At 48.4% G+C, this 14446-nt stretch overlaps 2 protein-coding genes, 1 long non-coding RNA gene and 1 other non-coding gene across 6 annotated transcripts in view; 3 read left to right on the top strand and 1 right to left on the bottom strand.

The window, feature by feature from the left end:
• The first annotated feature begins 1819 nt into the window (after positions 1-1819).
• Positions 1820-2919, top strand: LOC129783713 (uncharacterized). Its single transcript, XR_008745547.1, has 2 exons — positions 1820-2006; positions 2447-2919. It is a non-coding gene; the product is annotated as an uncharacterized LOC129783713 (long non-coding RNA).
• LOC114012998 (Z30 small nucleolar RNA) lies at positions 2817-2914 on the top strand. Its single transcript, XR_003555818.1, has one exon. It is a non-coding gene; the product is annotated as a Z30 small nucleolar RNA (small nucleolar RNA).
• Positions 2920-5185: 2266 nt separating the features above from the next.
• On the bottom strand, positions 5186-8852 carry PEX12 (peroxisomal biogenesis factor 12). The gene is made up of 3 exons (XM_005240556.4): positions 8656-8852; positions 7784-8328; positions 5186-7102 (listed from the first exon to the last, which is right to left on the bottom strand). The coding sequence occupies exons 1-3, from the start codon at positions 8779-8781 to the stop codon at positions 6703-6705; spliced, it is 1071 nt and encodes a 356-aa protein (XP_005240613.3). The 5' UTR covers positions 8782-8852; the 3' UTR covers positions 5186-6702.
• AP2B1 (adaptor related protein complex 2 subunit beta 1) overlaps positions 8406-14446 on the top strand; it is an 81123-nt gene continuing 75082 nt past the window's right edge. For 2 of the 3 annotated variants that reach the window (XM_055794150.1, XM_055794148.1), the window contains exons 1-2: positions 8906-9041; positions 13263-13320. In XM_055794150.1, coding sequence (XP_055650125.1) covers positions 13284-13320 — 37 coding nt within the window. In that variant the 5' untranslated portion in view covers positions 8906-9041; positions 13263-13283. Of the gene's footprint in view, positions 8424-8905; positions 9042-13262; positions 13321-14446 lie in introns of those variants that run through there. The other variant, XM_055794149.1, reaches the window with a different exon arrangement.

Here is a 14446-nt window from a genome sequence, read left to right as displayed (position 1 = left end):
AGTATATAAATGTTTACATTCAAGTATGGATTCTTTGTGTGCTACGGACAACACAAAAAATTACAGGCCCTTGCTTTAGACCCCAGGGGGGAAGAAAATCTAAGCATATATATATAATCTTACTCAGCAATTATTTAAATGTGAATTCAAGTGCATTAAAATTTCTGATCATACAAAATGTCAGTGAGCCTCATGTGACAGGTGTGGCATGATTAAGTGTTGAGGTCTGGAGGTTATGGAAAGAAGCAGGGGGACAGTCTTTCCCTGTACCTTGATTATGGAGGTATCTGCTCAATAAAGTTGTCCATTTTTTTGAGGGGAGGTAAGAGAAATGGCAGTGTGGAAAAAGAGCAAGCTAGCGCTAGGCTGCAGAAACATGTCTCCTTCCTGTCCTGCAAACAAATATATTCTGTTTGTGGGCAGGATTACAGCTTCCTGAAAATACTTAGCTTTTGATTCCAGACAGTGTAAAAGAAGCCTGCTGCTCAACCCCCTTGGCAGGAGCTGGTATAATACCCTCTTCCTTGCTTTGCCCCTTCTCCTTTCTCTTTGTCCCCCTTCAGACTGCATTCCAGTGTGCAGGGCTGCTTTTTAGTCATTACAAAGCAGCTTTTTCCCAGCTGAATTTTTCACAGTTCCCACCACCAGTTACTGAAGACTTGCATATTTCTCTGCTGTGGGCTGTGCAGTCAGAATGAAATGCACGGGCGTGCGGGTGGATTAAAAAGCTTCCATTTCTTGAACTCTTGAGTTTCCCTATGTAGTCATTATGCCAGTTGTCCGGCTGGGACCCTCCTCTTGGTCCTGCAGAGGAAAGCCTCCAGCAACGTCAGAAACCCCGTCCCCAGGAAAATCATGGGAAATACATCTTCCCCAACAGGCAGGTGGGTTAACACAGGCATTTCTTGCAAACTGCTGCCCATCAGGAGGAACCAAATTACTGCTTTAAAACGGCAGGATACAGCTACTCAGCTGGCCTTCAGAAAGCATTGTATTTTAACTTGTATATTAAATTATGATAATTCTCCTTCCAAGGCACCTTCAGCTCAACTGTTGAAATATTTTTATTTCTCCTGAATATTTTTTTGGTCTTATTTCTTCCTTTTTTTTTCTTTTTTTTTTCTCTCGTTTGTTTTCCCTTAAATTGTTTTCACGGTGATACCATACTCATCCCGCTGCCCCTTAGTCGTGCCGTTGGGCCACAATATGTAGCCGGGAGAGCCGGGCCCTCAGGACTTTGAGTTTTCGTGGCAGTGACTACCACCGCCCTCTGCCTCGGCCCAGCAAATCCCGTCGCTGAGGGAACGAGAGAGAAACCGAAAGCCGCCGGGGAACGGCCGCGCTCGCCTGGAACCGGGGCCGGAACTCCCGCCACCTCAGGTCGCCTCAGGGCGGGAAGCGCTCGCACCGACCGGAGCGCCGCTAACGCGCCTTCCTATTGGCTCGCACGCCGCCTCCCTGGCAGTACCACGCGCTGCCATTGGCTGTTGGCCACCGGAGGTGGGACAAAGGCGAGCGGCTCCTCCTCGGGGTGGTTGGGCCTGCGCGAGCGGGAGCGCGGTGGGATGGGATGGGATGGGATGGGATGGGAGCGGAGCAAGCTGAGGGGCATGGGCGGTGAGGGGGGGCTGAGGGGGCTGGGGTAGGGCAGCTGAGGGCTCGGGTGTGGGGGGGAACGGGGCCAGAGGGGCTGAGGCGGGTGAGTCCGGCCGAGGTTGGGCGTCTGGGGCTGTAAGGGGTGTGTGGGTGGGCAGGATGGGGGGAGGCTACCTGGGGGTAGGGGGATGCAGGGGGCTGAGCGGGACTGGGTTAGGGCACGGGGGGCTGAGGGGGGGTTGCGTGGGCAGGGGCAGAGGAACTGGGACTGACATGCTGCAAGGGGCCTTGGGGGAGAATGCAGGGAAGGAGATGAGAAATAGGGTGCAGCTGGGTGGCATGAGGGAAAGGTTGGATCAAAACAGGCCTCTGGACCCTTGGTGAGCCACTGGCTTCAGCAACATTTATAGGTACGACAGTTTTTTTCCTCTTGGTTTTGCCAGGTACTGCCCTGACCTTGGAATGCCAGCTCGTGACCCATCTTTCTTAGTTCCAGCTCTTCTATTGGGCATGCTGCCCTCCTCCCTTCCCTTGTTCCCCTGCTAAATGTGCTTCATCCTTTTATTATCTGTAACTGGAGGAGGTGATAAGGAGAAAAAAACCCAACCCTAAATTAGTGGATGAGCATTAACCTTAAACCAGCTCCTTTTCTCTGTCGCATGCTTGCAGATCAGCCAGAGCTTTAATTAATGCCTATTCAGAGTCTCATGCCTTGTGGGGTGGCATTGTGTGTAGGCGTGTCAGGAGGAAAATGAGGGGTTTGGCTGGCTTAGCTAATGGTGTCTGGGATGGGGACGTGGAGAGCTTTTGCCTGTGTTACTCTGCCAACATGGCTTTGTCATGCACACAGCTGAACACATGACCTCTGTGAAGAGACTACAGCCCTACTGATGGTGCAAAGTACCAGCTCCTCCGTGCTGCTGTGTGACAGAGGTGGGTATGGGAAGGCTGAAATAACAACTCGGGCCTCAGTTTTTCAGTCTTGTAACAGCCACTCCCATCTCACCTCCCGAGGGTCAGTGTTAGCTTACTGCAAACTGTCCTGTAGAAAGCCATGTGATCCTGAAAAGAATTAACCCAGAACCCAAGTGAATCTGTTTTGTTGGAGGTGGGGAAGGATATGTGTGTTTGTTTATTCCTCCTCCAGGAAAAAAACTGTTTCCTGTTCTAGTTCCTGACTTGAGAGCAAGATCCTTATTGAATGGAAATAAATTTGCCCAAAGCAATGATGAGCGAAGTATTTTCTGAACTGGTATTGCTGAGACTTTGTGTCTTTGCTTTGACCAGGGCGTGATCACGTAATCTTCTCTCTGAGCTTATTTAGGCAAAGCTCCTCTAAACAGCTTTGTTTCTTTTTGAAACTTTTTGATGCACCCGAAAAATACTGAAAAAAAATAGAAGTTTGATCAATTTTTTACTGGCAGAAAAACAAAACTGTGATTTGAAAAGTGAGTAGTGCAAATACTTGTTTGGATTTTTGTATCTTGCTGCAATACTGGGTTTAGTATTGAGCTTGCAGTGAGAGAGGTCTCTTGTTTCTTCTACATGTAACATGGCTTATGAAACTCTAGATCCTCTGCACCTGTATCTTCTACATGTGCAAATGCAATGCACTCTGTAAAATGGAGTTTGAGCTGCCTGTCCTGTAGACACCTGTATTCTTATCTAGGATTGCCAGCACAGACGCAGGAGTATTTTTGGAAGCGAGTTGTGGTGTCAGGGCTGGCTCTAGTGCTCTGCTCTGGATGAAGCGCAGCCCTTTCAGGGGTGAGGAGGAAAAAGGCTGGGCTAATCAAGCAAGTACAGGAAAAGATATGGAGCTTTTCTCTAATCCAGTTTTCATTCTCTTCCAGGTCTTGGTTCATTTCTCTCTTCCTGTGGAGAAGGAAGCTTCTATGGGGAATATGTACCTACAAGTATAGTTATGGTGGGGTTTTTTTCTTAACGGGAGAAGCCACATTGTTTCTGTTAAGGAAGCAAGGAAAGCAACTGGGTTGCTAATGCATTAATTTTTTAAGTGTCTAGATGAGTTGTGAAGGTGGCTTTGATTCACTAAACATTTTTTTAAAAGACTTGCAACATCAAGCTCTGACAGTAATGTATCCAGCAACTCCAGTGCTGCTGTTAATGTTGAAGTAATTGTCTTAAGCAAAAGATCAAAGCATCCTCAATGCATATATGATACATGACTGTGTAGAAGTCACAAATTAGTATGTAAGTCCAAAGGTTGGTTTAATAAAGTTGGTGTTCCCTGAAAAATAATTTCTTGTCTACCTTTAGACCATCATGGCTTCAAGTATACTATCACAGTTAAAAAGCAGATACAGGGGCATGTAGTATAACCCAAATTGGTTTTGTAGCTGTTCTGGAGCAATAAACCTGATAAACAGGTATGTATTTGGCTACTCGGGACAGGAGGGTTAGAAGAAGCAGTCAGTTCTCCAAGCTGGTATGTGCATCAGTCTGCAGGAACACTAATAAAATCTTCCAGGTAACTGTGGAGCCTGTCACCTCTGTGGGCTTAATGCCTGTTAGTCTGATAGGCCTTAAAGAGCAATTTAACATCCAAAAGAGTAATTAACAGCTGTTCAGAACTGTGAGGCTTAGATGTGAGTGGTTCTGTGCAGGTCTCGGAGCTGCTGTGGAGTTGGCCTGACAGGGACAGGGTGTTGTGCAGCTGGTGTGGGGAGGGGAGTGGAGGCTGTTCTGGGGAGGGGAAGAGAGATTAACCCTAGGAGAAGGAGGTGTAGAGGCCCTGCAGCAGCGAGCGTGCAGGCAACTTGGTTGTGCCTTTCAGCAGTCAGTGAATCCTTCTGAGTTAGAATTGTTCAGGTTGGAAAAGACCTTTAAGATCATTGAGTCCAAGTGCAACACAACTGCCAAGCTGACCACTAAACCATGTCCTAAGTGCCACATCTACATGACTTTTAACTACCTCCTGGGACAGTGACTCAACTGCTTCCCTGGGCAGGCTGTTCCAATGCTTGACATCCCTTTCCATGAAGAAATTTTTCCTAATATCCAATCTAAATTGCTCCTGGTGCACTTGAGGCCGTTTCCCCTCATTCGTATTAGAGGGGAGGGTGGTGCAGAACTTGCCCAGGAGCTCTGCAGTGCTGCTGGGTGAGTCAGCACCGGTCAGTCTTCTGGCCCAGATCTGCCCAGCTTCTCACAGAGCAGCAGACAGGTAATTTGGAAAGCATAGGAAGGATAAAAGGAAAATAAACCTATCCTGAAATGAATCATCAGATCCTTCAGCCCTTATTTAAATGAGTGGTTGCCCTCGAGGCCACAGGACAACTGGCCCCAAGCTGTCTAATCAGACAGGTTATTGTAAGACTGTGCAGCAGCAGCAGAGCATCTTCAGATGCTGGTTCTTCACAGAGATGATGATCTCTGTGGGTGAAGCAAAAGTGATGTAGCAAGTGATGCGAATTAACATCCAGCCCAAAGCCAGCTATGTTAAAAGTGATCTGAAATCTCAGAAAATCTCATGCCTTGATGTGGTTTCTTTTCCAGTAAGATGTGTGTGCTCTTACTGGCTTTCTAAAGGAAGAGAGATGTCTTTATGGATCCTGTAACTACTGGAGAAAGGAGAAATGAGATCTTTTTTATTACTATTCCATAGCGGCAGAGGTAGAAAGATCTGGAAATTGTATAGGGATAGTAAGTGTTGGGGAATCTCATTTGTTACAGTAGGCGTTTCCTAGAGCATCTCTGGGAGGATGCAAATTATGGTATTTTTTCCACATTATTCAATAACCTTGCTGTCTTGCTTACAGGTGAGGGAGGATATTAGAGATTTTTATCTTCTGAAGCAGAGCTAAAGCGGGGGAAAAATGAGATGACTGGTTCAGTGGATTAAATGTTAGAACATATCTCTTCATCTGGAAAGACCTTGCACTTGGTGCAACAAACTTTACTCTTTGTATTCTATAAGCAATGTCACTGTGATGCCTGCTGCTCCCTAGAGCCGAGTCAAGAAAAAACCTTGTATCATGAAAAATCAGGTGTCAAGCAAGAACCCGCCATCATGTCATGCATGCTTTCTTTCCTCCTCTGTTCAAGGAAAGGATGCTTTGTTATGATACTGATGTGCTACGTGTTTGGGACTGAAATAACTGTAATATAGTACTTAAACACAGACATTAAAGATTCTAAGCCTACAAAATACTAATCTCATATCCACTATCCTCTGCAAAGATGAAAGCAGCTTTAGTCTAGTCTCCCTCAGGTCAATAGAGCCCCTAGAGGGGCTAACTGTTTCTCCAATAACCAGAAAATAATTAAGTTAATTTCTCAATCAAGAAAGATTTTTGCTTTATGGAAGCAAATAACAGATACAAAGACTTTTTTTAACAAAACCCAACTCTCATAGTTTGGCACAGTTGCTGCTTTAATCTGGTTTGGCATTTTTCTCCCTCATGCGGAAAATGTAAAGCCCCTCTAGTACTCTTGTTTGTACACATCACCTCTTGCTCCTCTAAATAGTCAAAAGTCTTAATTTAGAATGGTTGAAGGGAATTAGGGGTGTGACGTTCTCAGTTCAAAGGTGAGTACCCTGAAAACGCAGGGAGACTGAAGAACAGCACAATCAGAGCACAGGTTTAAGCCTGTCTCTGACAAGCATTAGTGCCAGAGCTTGCCCGGGCAGTGCGAGCACCTGGGAAGCTGGTAAGGGAGGAATAACGCTTAGAAAATTTTCCCTACCTCTTTAAATTTTCTGGCTTATGCCCTCGAGCAGGACTTTTACCAGCAATGGTCTTTGATCCTCACGTCTGCATTCTTATCCAAACCAATGTTTCTTCCCTTTTTATTGGTCTTTGAAGGCATTTCTGTGCTAGCTGACAGCTTGTGCCTGTCTGATCCCTCTGAAACTGTCACGGGATGTTTGAACAGCTAATAAACAAAGGGGAGAGTCTTACCGGAATTCACAGAGGCAGCAAAACTCTGATGTACCACAAAGTTCAAAGGAGCTTTAGAGCTCACCGATGAGCTGCAGTGATCGATTATGTTCTATGGGACATAAGAAGGGGCGAATTTAGGCTCACTGCTACCCAGTCACCAGCCTCAGAGATGTGTCCCTGAATGCCTGGGGCAGGCCTTTCAGCCCTCAGGAGAGTACAGTTTGACAAGGTGCTGCAGCTCTGTGGCGTAGCCCGTGATGGGGCAGCGCTGGTGAGTCTTCACGTAACTGTACACACAGCGGTAGCAAAATACAAAGCCAGACGTGGACAGGGCCGTGGCATTAACGCGAATTTTGCGGCACAGAGGGCACACAGTCTTCAGTTTGGGTAGGAGAGCTGAGCTGGCCCCGTTGTTGAGGTGCACAGGGGGTGGAGGAGTTGGGAGTGCTGTCAGAGATTTGATTGTCTCTTGGTTTTCTGAGGAGTACCACCAGTCCAGGAACTGGAGGAAGAACACACCGATGGACAGCCCAGTGGACAGGGAGAAGGCAAAGCCACCCAAGGCTTTCCTCACTGCTGACTGCACTTGTATTTTGATGCTGTAGCAGAGAGAGAAGGTATGGAGAAATTGTTACTACTGCACATTTGTCCACCTGCAAAACACGGCAAAAAGGACTTGGGGAGTAAGTCACTGCTTTATACAGCCTCTTGATGCTAAGTTGGTTAATGTATCCCATGTTTGTAATGAGGCATTTGCTAGGATGTTTCTCTCAGATTCTTTTTTTTTTTTTTTAAGAAAGCTAAGTCCTGTTTTGTTCAGAATTCTAAACTGGAAGAGTTTGGATTGAGGGGACCTGGACCACAGAGTGTTTCACTCATGGATCACCATTTTACAGGACACTAAGCATGGGCAAGGCCAGCTGCTGCTCAGAAAGATCAAAGAGGTTTTGAAACAAAGTTTCAGTCCTTTTAGCAATATTGTTGCAGTTTACTTTCCTTGTTAGAAAAGTGCAGGTGAAGATTGAACAGGATAAAGGCCGGAGTGCAAAAAAAGACCCCCATGCATTTCATTACCACAAAATCTCGTGAAGCTAATCCCTGCTGCTTGTTTCCTTATTTACAGTGGCAATATACCCTTTTCGAGCACACTGTGCCAGAGGTGAACCTCACCTTGAAGAGTTTCTGGAGAACAAGATGGTTTTACTTGCAGCATGACCTCTACATTAACATACCCACAGAACCCCCCTAGAGAGCAGCAGCTAAGCCATGTTCTGACATACCTGTGTGTTTGACTTGAAGGGGCTCCGGCCAGCTTCTTCTCCAGGGCCTGGATATCCTCTGCAGTCAGTCTGACCAGGCGAACACCAGCCAGACGCAGCATGGGTGAATGATGCTGAGCTTTCCCAAGGATATAGCACAACTGCTGGATAAGAAACCAACCCTCCCAGGTCATGTTTACAAAGGGGTAGGCAGCTAGAAAGGCTGTGTAAAAGCGCTTCCAGGATGACGATGGAGGGTGGATGGAGTACTCATCCTCTTCCCTCAGGCTGGACACCAGTTTCTCTAGCTTTCCTTTTAGGTAAGGAACAAGAACCAGCAAGAGGAGAGACTTCCAGTGCTGCTTCTTTGGCAGGCCAGCAGAGGCCAGAGGCTGCTGTCTGTGACCTGCTATTGGTATCCTCTTTAAGCTATAGAAGTTTTCGGAAAAGGAGGCGCTGCACCTGGCCAGATAGTGCTGCTGGAGCAGCAAATCCAGAACGACGTAGATCTCATCAAACCAGCGCCAGAGGAAGCCGTATCGGCCAGGATTAGCTTCAGCAAGCACCTACCGAGAGGGACACAAAAGGGAAGGTGAAAGTGGAGCGATGCGCTAAATTAAAGCAGCTACAAATCATGGCTCCAGTCCCTAACGCAAGCTGGGTGGGTAAAAACTGTTATGCTAGCTTGGGAGTGCAGCCGAAGGTAAACCCTGGCGGGGCAGAGCGCGGGGCAGAGCTCAGGGCAGAGCTGCGCAGCCCCTCCAGGGCCCTTCTCCACAGCAGATACCTCACAGACTGTTCACCCTCAGGCCACGGCCCGGTGCCCCGCGGCCTGCAGGGAGGAGGCCGCCAGCCCCCCCTCCCCCGGGCCTGCGGCCTACCCTCGCCCGTACCTTCACCAGGTGCTGCAGGGCGGGTTTCACGGCGGCCATCAGGCTGTCCTGGGCCACCGCCTCGAAGATGGAGGGCCGGTCGTCACCGGCCGAGGCGGCCGTGAGGTGGGCGCCCAGCTCCGCCATGGCGCCGCCTGCGCCCCGCCGCCAGGGGGCACCCCCGCGCCGCAGGGCACCCGCCTAGGCGCAGCGGAGCACCACCCCCTCCCCGGAAGCGCGGCGCGGAACGGCGCTCTGTCTCCTCCTGCGCCCCTCTATGGTGGCAGGGGCGCGGCCGCTCTAGGCGGGGGGAGGGTTTATTCTCGCTCCTCGCGAGTCCTCCTGGCCCCTCCGCTCCGCTTCCGGTTCCGCCGCCGCCCCCACAGCGGTGTGTCCGTCCCGCCGCCGTGAGTGGGGCCGGGGGAAGGGTCGCGGGGTGAGGGGGATGTGGCACTGGTGGGGCGCTGGGGTCTGGTGGGGAGGGGCACCGCTGGGGAGCTGGGAGGGGCTGGGGGTCGTTGGGAGGGAGTACTGGGAGGAGGCGAGGGGCACTGGTGAGGCCTGAGTGGGGGACTGAGGAGGGGGAACGGGATAGAGTGGGGGAGGGTCGCTGGTGGGGGGTCCGTGGGAGGGGTAGTGGGGTAGGGTGGAGCGGGGCACTGGTGAGGGACTGGGGGGGGCACTGGGGAGACTGGGCGGGTGGGTGCAGAGGTCCTGGGAGGGGTGAGGGTGAGGGGTGTGGGCGCTGGAGGCGGGGGCTGGGCCCTGGGGGCACTGGGCCCTGGGAGGAGGCGCTGGTTGGGGGGCGGGTGCTGGGGGTGGGCAGGGCTGGGGCTTGGTGGGACTGGGAGGGCGAGGTGGGGTGGGAATGGGCAGAAAAAGCTACTGGGATACTGGTGGGACTAGGCAGGGATGAGTGCTGGGGTGCAGAGGGGGACTGGGCAGGCACTGGGGGGGCTTCTGGGGCTGGGAACGCTGAGGAGGGGAGCTGGGGTTGGGGGATGCTCCTGGAACTTGGGAGCTACTGGGAGAGGTCTGGGGGCTGGTGCTGAGGGGGGAAGGTGGTGGCCAGGGTGCTGAGGGGGCCGGGGATGCCTGGGAGGAGCGTGGGTGGGTGCTGCGGGTGGTGGAGGGGCTGTGAGTCCAGCTGCGGGCTGAAGCTGGAGGCGTGTGGAGCTGGGATGGGGGTCCGAGGGGTGAGGAGGAAGCACAGACAGGGAGTTTGGGGAGGGGGTGGGGAGCACCGAAGTGGGGTTTGCTCCCCAAGGTGGCAATAAATTACCTGCCCCTAGCACACACCGTCAGGGCTGCAGGCTTCTGCAGCTGAGGTGCTGCTTTCCCTTTGCCCGTTCAATTCTTCTGTTTGGTTTCCTGATGCTCTGGCAGCCCTGAGCAGTGCTTGGGCTACTCCAGAGGCTTTTCAGGCAAAATGGGTGCAGATAAGAAGTGGTGGCACCAGCAGGAGTGTAAGCCAGGTTAAACTGGGGAGCACTTCAGAGATTTAGGAGTGCAAGACTGGATTGTTCTGATGCTAGTGAGCTTGGATGGATACTGAGGCCTTAAACCTGCCTCCTTCCTGTTCACAGCTGTGTGAAATTGGTGGTGGGGAGCTGGTCAGGCTGTCGTTGGAGTCGTGTGGGGCAAAGCAGATGTTGGTCAGACACCAGATCCAGTTTTCTGTGTGGTTCTGGGCTGCGAAGGCTTACCTTTGTTGTTACGATGGTTCCTTAGCCTTTTAATTTAATCATATTTTTGATTCAGTCTACATTTAAATGTCAAGTCAATGCTTACAGCATTAAATATTGCCAAAGCTTCTGCAGAAATTCCTCTATTTCATCTCTTCTTGTTTGCTGGGTTTGGAAGAGGAACCTTTTGCTGTCAGCTTGAAGACTTCTTACCTGTTTCCACCTTAACAAGTGCTAGACACAGAACAATAGCGAGGAGGGGAAATCTGATGTAGATTTTCTCCTAAAAATACAAGGCTGTTCATGATGTTGCCATAATTTATCCTGGCTCTCTTCAAACTAGTTCTGTGTACAAGAAGCTGGGATTTTCTTGGGTTATTTAAAACATTGCTATTTGTATTCCTGGGCTATTTTGTTTTTGGCCTTCATCTGGGACTTGCTGTAAATCATGCTGAGTTTGCTTAGTGGATGAGATAATAGTACTGCTAGCAGGCTGTCTCTGAACAATGAGCAAAGCAAGCTCTGACATACATGAAGCAAAAATCTGTGTGCTCATGAGAAAAAGAGCTTTCTCCTGTGTTGGACATGGAATATGGTAGTTTGCTTTTTGACCCAAGTCTTATGTCTATCAAAACAGGTTGTAAAGACATGTGCTGTGCTTAGCCTTGTCTGAGTCTGTTTCTAGGATTCTTCATGTCTCCCAGTATTTGATCTGGTTAGAAAACCAGTGAAATGTCCTCTTTTCGGTTTTAAAATCATCTCTGAAATTCAGCAAGGTTTCTTCCTCTGTGAGGCTTTACGCAACTGGGGTGATATGAGTGGCGTGGGGTTTTTTCTCCTCTGTTTTCTGTATAATCTGCTGGTCTGGTCACTGTTAAAACATATTGGAGTAGCTCAGCTGGTATGACCCAGGTTGGAAAATCCATGTATAATGCAAAAAAATGGCAAGGCAGTGTTCAATGCCTTTTGCATGGCATCGTGCCAAATGCTCTTGTAGAGGAAAACATTGAAGTCATCTTTTAAGCTGGGCTCAAATCCGAAAGACTGTCAGCAATAACATTGCAGCTCAACATGGGCTCTGTTTTTAATTATAAAACAAGACCCACAACAGCTGCTGCTTTCAGGATGCTATGATTTTTAAAAAAATGCTTTTTTTTTTTCTGGAAAGATTGCAGTGTTGTGGCTTGTGCGGCTCTCCCCAACCCACTGTCTGTTTTGGAAGGCAGGCAAACCTCTCCTGCAGGAGCAACATGCTTCCAGAGCTGTCCTCAGGCATAGTTTGCTCTCCAGCTTGGCAGAAGCAGAAAGGGATAGTAATCAAACCAAACCCAGTAATTGGGATGAGGCCGTAACCACACAGGCACAGGGCAGCCAGGAGCTCAGAGAAACTGGAGGAAGCAACAGGTTGTTTCTCATCTGGTTGCTTGGCAGTTGGACAAGATTACAGCTGCTCTGCATCGCCGCGCTGTAGAGCACATGGAATGTGGTAGGAATTGTGGCACTGCCCCTCAGCTGCTGCTGGTGGGGATTTGACTTCTAAGTCAAATTGATCTAAATTGATCAATGCGGATAGGGGAAATAAGAATGGTAGTGGTGTTGGGGTTGGTTAAGGGATGAGGAAGGAAAAGTGTTAAGGAACAGCAAAGCTGGTTGCACTACCGGACGGTGTCTTGGAGTTCAAAGCTAAGCTCATCTCTTTTTTTGCTGAGCCAGCAAGACCTTCAAGGTTTAGGCAAGATGGGCAGTATTTAGGGAACAAATGACTTGCTGCTTTGCTGGCAGCATTTCAGGTTATGGAAATATATACAAGAGAAGGGGAACTGGGCAAAAAAATAGGAAAAGGAGCAGACGTGGGAAAACCCTTTTTGGGGATTGTTTTAGGGTCATACATTCTTAGCAGTGATGCAGACTGTTTCATCAATAACAGTGAAACTGCCCACTCCAATCGTTGGTTTTCAGCCAGTACTTGAAAATTGTTTCAGTCACGTTTGTCACAGAGCTGGCAATTGTAAGAATAAAATGATGGATATCCACATATGTTTGGGCAATCCCTGTATTCTGAAGTATTAATAATTTGGTTCCATGGAGCAGAAAAAGTGCTGTTGAGACCATTCTCACAGCTCTGCTATGTACTTGCTGGCCCAGTAGCGTTTTTCTGTCCTGTACACAAAAATGCAGTGCAACACTGAAATAATAAGCTTGTGTGTGTGTTGGAGGTGGGATGTCAGATCTTGGCAGAGAAAGATTTCAATTTCAAGCTTGAAAGAACTGGAAAAGTGATGGCTTTTCTTTAAAAAACAACAACAACAACAACCAAACAAAACAACAACAACAGAAACAAACTGCTTTGCATCTCCTGGGAGCAAAAGAAGGGAAAGAAGTGAAAGGGCCTCAGGGTGGGTATTGCAAGGAGGGATAATTGTTCTTTCCATCAAGATGCAGCACAGGAAGGTATCATTAGGGGGAGTCGACAGTTTCCTTTGTCTGAAACATGGACTTCTTGCTTCCAGTCGAGATGTAAGATGTGCAGTTCTTTTTTTGGAAAAAGACATTGTGTACCCAGGGGAAAGGCAGCTGCGGAACATGCCAAGATCTGCTGTTCGGAAAGAGTTAAAAAACTGCCTTTTCCCTTTGGAGACCAAATGTTTAAAAAGCTGGGCTGAGCACCACTGCTTTTTCCCAGCCCATCTGCCTCGGGCTGTTGTGTTTTCACTATCATTGTTCATCTGAGCCCTTTAATTCCCTGGGTTTGCCAAGTAATACCAGCAGCAGGTGCAGAATGAAGATTGTGAAACTTGTGCCTGTGGTTATAAAGCATTTGCTTCTTCCCTTACGTTGTGCACTCACCAACCATCCTTCCTCCGAGTTCCTGCCTTGCAGACTGGGTGTTTTCAGCTCTGAATGCTGTGTGACTACTTGCTCTTTTTTTATTATTTTTCTCAGGTGTTTTAAGGAACTGGAACCATGACGGACTCCAAATACTTCACAACCAATAAAAAAGGTTAGTGTTAAGCTGGTGCAGTGGATTGGAGGTGGTGGGTGGCTATTTTTACATAGCTTTTTTAACTGCATGCAGAAGAACTTGTGCTTTTCTGTTAGCTCTGTCCCTGTTTCACATCTTAATCATCCGGGGAGAAACTTCCAAAGTAGGTCACATGGTGACAAAAGACAAAACGGATGTATTACATGGTTATACGATGCACAAAATGACCCAAATTGCTCCTTTTTCAAGGATCAGAGAACAATACATTGGGATTTGACTGCAGATTTTTGAGATTGCAATTGAGAAAAGTTTTTCTTATGGGCTAACAAGTTCAGCACTGAGGATGGTTGTTCCATTGGGCATCACAGGATTAAGTTGACTGAAAGACATATAATATTTAAAGTATAAGTGTATTATCTCTATATCAAGCTGTTGCAAAGATAATGGGGTTTCCTATTGCTGTTTCCTCCAAAGCTGCAGTGCTCTGTTTGACTTGCCCTTGGCTTGACGGTAGGTGTGGTGGTCACCTCACCTCAGGACAAACTGGTGCCCTTAAAAATGGGAAGACTGGGAAGGATCTCTAGGGACGTTTTACCCATTCACGTGCTGCAGAGCAGAACTTGTTCTGCTGAAACTGTCCCAGGCAGATTTTAATTTCTACCCTGTTCTTAAACAAAACCCTGATGCTGACTGCAATTTAAGCCTGGTGTTGCTCATCCTTCTCCAGTAGATGTGGAAAATGGTTCATATTAACTTCTCCTTTTCAGAGGGGCTGGATGTTTCTGATTAATGCTTGCTAATAAAAAAATAGTGTTGATCTATTTAAATTCCTGTTTATGTTGGGTGAGGTAACTGGGGGTGTTTAGCCTGGAGAAAAGGGAGGCTCAGGGGAGACCTGATCGCTTTCTGTAACTACCTGCAAGGGGGCTGTAGCAAAGTGGGTGCCAGTCTCTTCTCCCAAGTAACAAGTGATAGGACAAGAGGAAACAGCCTCAAGTTGCACGAGGGGAAGCTTAGACTGGATATTAGGAAAAACTTCTTCACTGAAAGGGTTGTCAAGCCTTGGAACAGGCTGCTTGGGGAATTGGTTGAGTCACCATCCCAGGAGCTATTTAAAAGATGTGTAGATGTGGTGCTTAGGGAC

The sequence above is a fragment of the Falco peregrinus genome, chromosome 2 (genome assembly GCF_023634155.1).
Source record: "Falco peregrinus isolate bFalPer1 chromosome 2, bFalPer1.pri, whole genome shotgun sequence".
NCBI lineage: Eukaryota > Metazoa > Chordata > Aves > Falconiformes > Falconidae > Falco > Falco peregrinus.
This window is presented reverse-complemented; position numbering and strand designations above follow the sequence as displayed.

Excerpts from the sequence above, each read along its gene's own strand:
- PEX12 (XM_005240556.4), bottom strand. The coding sequence starts at position 8,781 with ATGGCGGAGCTGGGCGCCCACCTCACGGCCGCCTCGGCCGGTGACGAC. Across the intron at positions 8,329-8,655 it reads CCCTGCAGCACCTGGTGAAG|GTGCTTGCTGAAGCTAATCC; the intron begins GTACGGGCGAGG and ends CCCTCTCGGTAG. Across the intron at positions 7,103-7,783 it reads CCTTCAAGTCAAACACACAG|CATCAAAATACAAGTGCAGT; the intron begins GTATGTCAGAAC and ends TCTCTGCTACAG.